Raw genomic sequence first — 8,905 nt, 5'->3', positions numbered from 1 at the left:
GGAACAAAAAGGTATTATGGTAAATCGCCATATAGATGTTACTTATTAGTACATTTTTTGTATGTTGAGTTTTAAGTTCGTACTGCATGATTTGCTCTGTAGCTGTATTTTGACGATTATGGCGATTTCCGCTTATCTATTAGTATAAGCTCTGCTCAAATATACCAATCTTTTCGAAGTAGAAATTCCTATGCTATTAATACTGTAGTGCGAGATTATTACTTTTTTTTTTTAAATGAACGAGATATGTTACCTTTTCAATTATATACAAACTACACGTGTTATTCAATGTTGATGCTTTGATTATGTTGCGAGAATTTAGAAAAGCAAAAATGGAAAAAAGAAGAAGAAGAAAAAGAGGAAAGGGATCATACGAGAAATAGGCCAGTCAAGATCAATTAGTGGAGGGTTGGTGAATGTTAGAGCACGACACATCAACCGACACGCTCCTACATAGTGGAACGACTGTTTAGACATACGAGACTAGTGACTTTTGGGCACTTATGTATTTGGGTGTGTGTGTATATATATATATGTTGATTAAAATTCTATGGGATGATGATTGAAAAGTGAGAGCGCGTACGTTAATTATTATTATTATTATTATTATTATTGCAGAGGTCATAAGCTCAGTAAGGCAAATTAAAAATATAACAAATGGTTATAATAATTTTACTCATATAATGACTAAATTCATAATTGTTCTTTTACTTCGAGTAGAGAGAAATGCAACTGCAACGAATCTCATGCATTGTGGGCCCCGTACTTAACTAGTTGTACTTGTACCAACCATGGATGGCGTAGGTTTATGAAATTTATTTAACAATATATAGTGTTTTATTTGAAAACTAACTTGATATATTTAGGGATAAAGAAAAAGAACAAGGTTGAAATACTTTATACATTTTTTTTAGTGTACTCACTAATATACAGAAATCCAATAAGTTTCGACTAATTTAGTTTGTATCGAGTTGAACTATTAAGAAGTAAAATTCTCTCAATTTGAATTTTTTTATTGACTATCCTACTTAAGAGAAATAAGAGGTGAACCACTGGAACTAATTCACGTTGGTTTTCTTTATATATTTAAATAGATTAATATAAAAAATATTTCATACTATATTTCATTTTAGTTTTTTTTTAAAAAAATTTCGAAATTCATATTTATATCATTGGAAGACTTTTGTACTTCTAAAAGGCATATTATATTTCACCAATAAAAAAATTATTTGTAAAACACTTTTTTTTTTCTATCGATCAACTAACTGATGTTTGAAACAATTTCAGGAAAGAAAATTGAAAATGGATTTATCTAGACTGTGGGGTCTGCAAACATACCCTCCCATCTCCGGAACACTCACATGGTTTTTTTTTTAAAAAATATTTTTATATTCCATACAATAAATAACGTTATAAAAGTAAATATTGTTATATATAGGATTATAAATGTAAATGTTTAAATAATATTTATAGTTAAATTATGGGAAATATATAGTTTTGGTCTCATAAATTTGAGCACATTTCTCTTTTGGTCCTTTTCCTTTTTTTTTTTTCGTCATATATGTTTAGATGCTTTTCTACTTGTGTCCTTTCGTTACTAATACCGTTAAATATCCCTGAATTGGAGCCACATGGCTGCCACATAGGATACCCATGCCACATGAATATTAGAAAATGGACAGTCAAACACGGAAAAAATAAAATTACCGGTGAAAAAATTAGAGAAATCAAGTGTTCGGGAATTGAAGAAGAAAAAAGAGAAGATGAAGATGCAAAATCATCAAACTAGTACCGGAAGTTCTAAAAAATGCAAGACTCGGAACCAAATCACCCACCGGCGCTGCTCATAAAAATTGTCATCGACTTGATCGACCTCCCATCCAGGTCCATTCTCAACACTTCGCTCGCCATTGTCAGACAAAATCTTTGATAATTGATTGATTTTTCTCCAATTCTTTTTTACCACTAATTTTATTTTTTTCCCTGTTGACTTTCCCTTTTCTAATATTGATGTGGCATTGGTATCCTACATAGCGGTCATGTGGCACGCAAACAAAAAAGCATCTAAACATATAGGACGAAAATAGAAAAAATAAAGGAAAATGACGAAAATAAAAAAGTGCTTAAACCTACAGGATTAAAACTATAGTTTTACTCCTAAATTATCATTTATAGGAAAAAAAATTCATTAAATGCATTAAATACTAAAACGATTAAAAACATTTATAATTATTTTTAGTCATTGTTAGTAAAGAAGTATTGTATATTTATTTATAATATGGATTTATAAAAAAGTTATATAATATTTTATCTATTCAATTCTTTATGCTACGAAAGTTGTATCCCATGCAATAAATAGGTTTAGAAAAGTAAATGTCAATATTATATAAGGCCACAAAGGTAAATTTCCAAATAAAATTTATGGTTAAATCATCATTTATAGGCAAAATAAGTAAAATTCTTCCATTAAATGCATAGTAAAACAATAAAAACTATTTATTAATTATTCTTAGTTATTGTTACTAAAGAATTGTATTGTATATTTATTTATAATATAAATTTATAAAAAGTTCTATAATTTTTCATCTATTCAATTTTTTATCCTAACAAAATACCACGAATTTTTTATATCTAAATAATATTTAGAATTAAGAAAATACTTTAACTATATTTAAATATTTGAGCAAATCTACATACATATAGTAAAAGAGTTGGTATATTTAATTATACACTTCCAAAAATATTAAATACAGAATTATCATACTTAGAAGTTGTATAGATATTACAATTAGGATTGAAATAGGATAAAATATTGTAGTTAGTATTGGCGATCCAAACAATTATAATTAATAATTTTCAAAGTTTATAAATTATACGAAGTTTTATTTTTTATCCAAATATAACACTTCGCTAAATAAAAATTCAAAAGTTTGTGAACCAACTTATTTTAAATTACTACTATATAATGAAACAAAAATTACAAAAATAAAATAATATTTTATTAGGATTGAAGTATTAGATAATCTCATAATTATTTTCAAATACTTTTATGTTTTATACAAGTAAAAGTTAATAGGATATTGAAAAAATAAAAATATGAAAGATCAAATGATTAAGTTAAGATATTAATTGCTTTAAAAATATCGTTAGATTTAATACTCAAAAATAAAATCCATGCATGGCACGGGCCATTCAACTAGTTTACAGATATTAGGATTCCTTAGGAAATTAATGCTTCTATTTACATTGAATTTCAAATACCCTTCCTGAAGAAATGTTGTCCATCCCAAAAATCGATGTACGTTTACGGATAGTGAACTTAACATATAAACAAAATATCATAAAATTCGTCGAATTCAAACTGTAGAGAAATAAAGAGCCGGTTTGTACAACATTATTAATGACTTTTTAGTATTGTATATGCTTATGTGCCGGGTTCCATAGCTTTGTTTCTAGCTTTTATATATGTCACTTACAAATGACAAATAGCTGTTGGGCCACCTAGTAGAGATAAGCTTTAGCTCCATACAACTCATATAGGAACAAAATTACTGTTCCAAATTAATATTTAATATACTAATTTGTGTTATACTTTACTTGCCTAACCGATAAATTATATATAGTTTACTAAGTTGGGTCAATGAAGAGAATGGACGTCACATATGAGTAATTAACTTATTATCCATGAAAGAATGAACTAATCACCAAAGCGGTCTCATTTAATACTCGGATAATTTACTTAAGAAAAAGCGTTAAGACTCAAAGTAGGTAGCTAGTTGGGGACAAGTTAATTAAGAAAGTGTTTATTCTCAAAGTTAGGTGATCAATTAAAGACAAAACGTAATGGAGAATATGGACTTTATGAAAGATTTGGGTTATCAACTTAATGATACAACGAAAGGTAATAAATTTAATTATATAATGAAGGACCAAAAAGCAATTGGCTTTGGTAGGTCCCCTTTATATTTAATTTTTAAAAAAACGAATACTTTTTCTTTTATACAGTTTCTATGGACTATATATATTTATATTTGGAAAAGTATGGTACTATCGAAAGAGAAGTGTAGCAAATGTGAACTACTCTCATTGGCTGAAAACTATGTTGTGCCTTAGCCTTGGAAGAGATTTTGTTTTACATTTTCTCCGAGTACCCAGTGATTCTTTTATGCCGCCCATCAATATATCAGCATGACAATTCATCCTCCTACATCCCGAAAAGAGAGGGGAAAAAAAGAAGAAGAGAGAAGAATAAGAATTTAAGATGGAAACACGGAATATGTATATGTAAATGAGAATTTATATATTCACTACTCATATGTATTGTACTGGTAATATAATCAATTCATCATTATACGGTGCTTCTTCTTCTTAAAATATTTTTCATTTAAATCTTGTGAATGGAAAAAAATCCATGACCAATAAAGTTTTCCTTTAGTCTGTTGACCCAACTCGATCTGAATTAATCGGACTAACAACTAAATTTTGCTCTTAAGTTGCCAAGCCCTTTAGCTATCATAAGCCGTGGCAACTAATGTGCAATCAATTATTTTAGTTGTTATAAGTTTTGGAAACTAAAATTTTCTCTTTATCTAATAAACTTTTAGTTACTAAAGAGTTTATTTAACAACTACATAAACTTTTTTAGACACTAAACTTTTCACTTTACTAAGTAAAATGTAGTTACTAAAACCTATAACAAGTAAAATAGCTTGGTTGCACACTAGTTGTCATAACTCACTATCTAAAGGGTTTGGAAACTAAATATATGTTTAGTTAAAAAATATTTTAGTTGTTAAATATGGCTTTTAAACAACTAAAATTGATTATTTAGTTGCTAAAAGACAAAACAATTGCTGATTTGAGAAACAAGCTGAAAACAAAAATATTCTGTTTATTTGAGCCCCGCAATTTGCACACAGCAATGTAATTCATGAGAGTTGGAGAGGCATTGATTATCGAGCTAGCTGTAACCGTAGAATAATTAGATTTTAAGCAAATTATATACGGTTGGATCCCTGTCGTTGTTCCTCGTATTCTACGATTTCTAGCTCATACGACAAAGCAATATGTCCATTATTAATACTGCTTGACCGGTAATAAAAGTCTCTCAATAATTAAATTACATAATTAACTAATAAGTATTAACTAATAATAATTCCGCACCCCAAAACTAAATAAATAAGTGCATAAACACATACATAAGCAAGAAAAATGTGTGTTGACCACGTAAATTAAATAATGTGTGGTCAATGAGTTGTATGTTTTGATAAATATTAATTGAGTGCAAAACGTTAGAAATAAATTTTCGTAGATGCAGACCTCAGAACTACTCCTAAAATTGACCAAAATTTTGTTCCACTGTGCCCCAAAAAGAAAATTCACCCAAAAAAAGATTCTGTTCCACCACTTTATCAGAGCCATCCTCATTTATGCCTAAGTTTCATAGCGTGAAATTAGTGTAACATCTCCAAAGTAGAATTACATGCTTGAGTACATAAATATTTATTTTTTCGGTAGATATATAAATATTTATATATATAATCATTGGTTGATTGTTGATGTTGATTATCATCATTAGAAGTAATTTTAGGAAATACAATTTTTTGCCCAATATTCATAGGGACATACAAGAAAAATTAAGACGGAAATTCTTCTATATTAATTAATTTCTTGCTCAACTAGGATTGAATATTAAAAAGAAAAAAGAAAAAAAAAATCTTATATGGGTACCAAACTCATGATATTTCTAATAATAACAAATTGATCAACAACTTATATGTTATATTCTAAAATCAGAGCATAGTGCGAAAGGCTGACTACACAATACAATATGTACCGAACTGAGATGGTTCGCGCCATTCGGTAACTCAAACTGACTTTTAATGAGTTCTTATGGAGCAATTACAACTACGAAAATATGATTTTTTTTTGTTTTTTACGTCGAGGTATAATATTGTATGACTTCATACGTACTCCTAGAACTCTCATAACACGAACCATGCACCAGTAAAATCAATTGAAAGAGTAAAGTGTTTGACTTGCACATGAAAGATGAAGCAATGGCACAATAAAATCCAGGATCAATAATCAAAGGGGAAGTGTATATTTGGGAAAGTCCTTGTCCTTACAGCATCGTTATCTCCAATCCATCTCTCCGAGTACAGCTCTTCCCGTTTCTATTTTTTTATTTTACATTTTATTAAATTAATTATTATTCAATTTGGTCTTCAACTTCATATAAATTTAAAAATAAATTTCGACGACACCCGCATAATTTGTGAAATGGCCAACGACACATTTTCTTTTATAAATTAGTCACACACTATCCCTTCTTACGCTGATGTGGCACCAAAAGAACATTCACTTTGCCATGTGGATTTCATATCACGGAGCTGCACAAACGACTCGTTACATGATTTCTTTACCCGAACCAAATTTGACCCGATTTAAGAAAAAACAGTAGAAATCAATGAAATAAGGGGTGATGTGTGGCTAATTTTGAAAGGTTTACCTTAATTTAATTCTTTTTTGCCTATCTTTATTTAGGATCTTTAAGGCGATTTGCTCTAATTATAAAATGAATATGAAGGTAGGATGTCAATATTATTTCACATCAACTAAGATAACTGCCCACTACCTGATTCCTAATGACCTCTCTATCAATCATGTTTGACTATCAATGAGATGATTTTCATCGGAACGCCAAAAGGTCAAAAGTTACAGTCCTTTACAAATTTACAATCACTGCGCTTGGATTAGATTACTAAAATATTGTAAATAAAATTACGCTGAAGTACTCGCGTATCTAAGTATGTTTTCTTAAAACTTCATGTTTCTTCGTATGAAAATCGATATTCTGTCAAAATATTTTGATACAAGAATATTCATCAGCCTAGGGATAAGAAAATAGTGATGGAAATCGATTCTTGTAGGATAGATTACTTTTGACTTTTTCTTTATCTACGTGTGTCCAATTTATTATAATCGTAAAAAGTGCTAAATTAAGTAGGATTTAGAAAATCAATATTTCATTCATAGACATAATACATATAAAGATATGGATATATTTCATGATAAATCTGCACAGCTGCATTTTGCTTTTTCCTTCATTACAATCACACACTGTGAACAAGCTAAGGCTGTTCCATTCCTCTTGATCATTTCATGTACATATATTTATATAGATAGATAGAGACTATTTCCTTTTTCTTGTAAAAGGAATTATATATGAGCAAACTCGAATTTGTTTTATTTCCCTCTGAATAAAAAAAAAAACTAAGAGAGAACTAACTGAAAGGAAAATTTGACTCAAGAGGGTCATAACAATAGGCCGTACGCCCAGTCTTGAGATGCTTGGTCGTCAATTGGATCAATGGTGATCATATTGCTATTCCCATCGTCATCGATCAACAGATCTTCCCACTTGAAATCATCCTCGAGTAAGCTGATGAGGTTGACATTATTGTCACAGGACCAGTCCATACTCGGAAAATCGAGATCTTGCAAAATGCTATCCGACGAAGATGACGACGATGTAGAAGATGCCGACGAAGATGAACGAGGTTGGACTAGGATTTCACTCGGGTCAATCAGAGGAATATCATCCGTGCAGATTTTGTTAGATGTGCTCAGTGTTGTTCTGTCGACCCTGTCTTCCTTGGTCTCCTCTGTAATGGCGGATACCAATGATTTGTTCGGGCTCATGGAAGACGATGCAGGAGCGAACTGTTCGTTTGGTTGGTTCTGTTCTTTGGTTTGATCATCGGTCGGGTCGGGAGAAGTTATAGGCTTGTGGGTCACAGGGTCGATCCCCATCTTCTTGAGCTTCTTCTTGATATGGGTGTTCCAGTGATTCTTTATCTCGTTGTCCGTCCGTCCGGGAAGGTGAGAAGCGATCTTGGACCATCTGCATAAACATGGCATGCGCCCATCAACCTTAGCATGATAAAATTGCAATGATGGAAATGTTATGATGAATAAGGACCAATGTGTTAGGATAATAATGAATTGAACTGTTCTACCTTTAATAAAATCAATCATAAAGATGACTACATGGGACGCATATTCATATTTCAACTATGTAGTTGACTCTGACAACTTTCCATCAAAAGTTGCAGAAGGGCATCAACGGTTGTGCCTTTCATGACGAACACATGTTAGAGGAACCGATAAGACACATTGACACATTAATATTTGTAACATTATGTGAAATTGTCCTGCTAGAAATTATTGTATGAGCCTAGTAAATAAATGTACGGTCCGCGACACGTGACGTAGTCCATGCAACCGAGCTATATCGATCCCTCGTAAAGAAAAGCATTAAGAGAGTCACGGAATTAATCGATCGGAGCGATTGAATCTAACCTGTTGCCAAGCTGAGCATGAAGGTCAATGACCAGCTTCTCCTCAGATTCAGAGAGGAGCCCTCTCTTCAGGTCTGGCCTGAGATAGTTTGTCCATCTCAGCCTGCAGCTCTTCCCACACCTAAGCAGCCCTGTTTAGCCACGCAACATCACCTCTCAATATCCGTAAACCGACCGGAACTCAAGCGTAAGTCGTAACACATTTCATCAAGTATCAGAGGGCAGGTTCGAGACTCGGTCGAGAAAGAGTGGGAGGAGGACCTGCAAGCTTGGGGAGAGCTCGCCAGCAACATTGGCCATTGGTGAGCATGAAGTTGATGAGCTTCTTGTCCTCCTCAGCAGTCCATGGCCCCTTCTTCAGCCCTACTTTGTCGCAGCATGGTTGTCTCCCCATGGCGTTGTATCCTGATCGTGATCACTTGAGCAATCAAGCAATGGGAGAGCTTGAAGAAGATGAAGAAGTTCTCTCTTATTTCGTAAACAGAGGAGAGGAAGAAACAGAAGATGAGAGAAAGCAGGGGAGACGCACCAACCTCTGTTGC

The 8,905-nt window shown here is 31.9% G+C and overlaps 1 protein-coding gene across 1 annotated transcript; it reads right to left on the bottom strand.

Annotated features, from left to right (window-relative positions):
- Positions 1 to 7,064: 7,064 nt before the first annotated feature.
- On the bottom strand, positions 7,065 to 8,905 carry LOC116202435 (transcription factor MYB20-like). Its single transcript, XM_031533978.1, has 3 exons — positions 8,625 to 8,905; positions 8,365 to 8,494; positions 7,065 to 7,906 (listed from the first exon to the last, which is right to left on the bottom strand). The coding sequence occupies exons 1-3, from the start codon at positions 8,755 to 8,757 to the stop codon at positions 7,318 to 7,320; spliced, it is 852 nt and encodes a 283-aa protein (XP_031389838.1). The 5' UTR covers positions 8,758 to 8,905; the 3' UTR covers positions 7,065 to 7,317.

The sequence above is a fragment of the Punica granatum genome, chromosome 4 (assembly GCF_007655135.1).
Source record: "Punica granatum isolate Tunisia-2019 chromosome 4, ASM765513v2, whole genome shotgun sequence".
Taxonomy (NCBI): domain Eukaryota; kingdom Viridiplantae; phylum Streptophyta; class Magnoliopsida; order Myrtales; family Lythraceae; genus Punica; species Punica granatum.
Note: the sequence above shows the minus strand (reverse complement) of the source record. Positions and strands in the feature narration are given on the sequence as shown.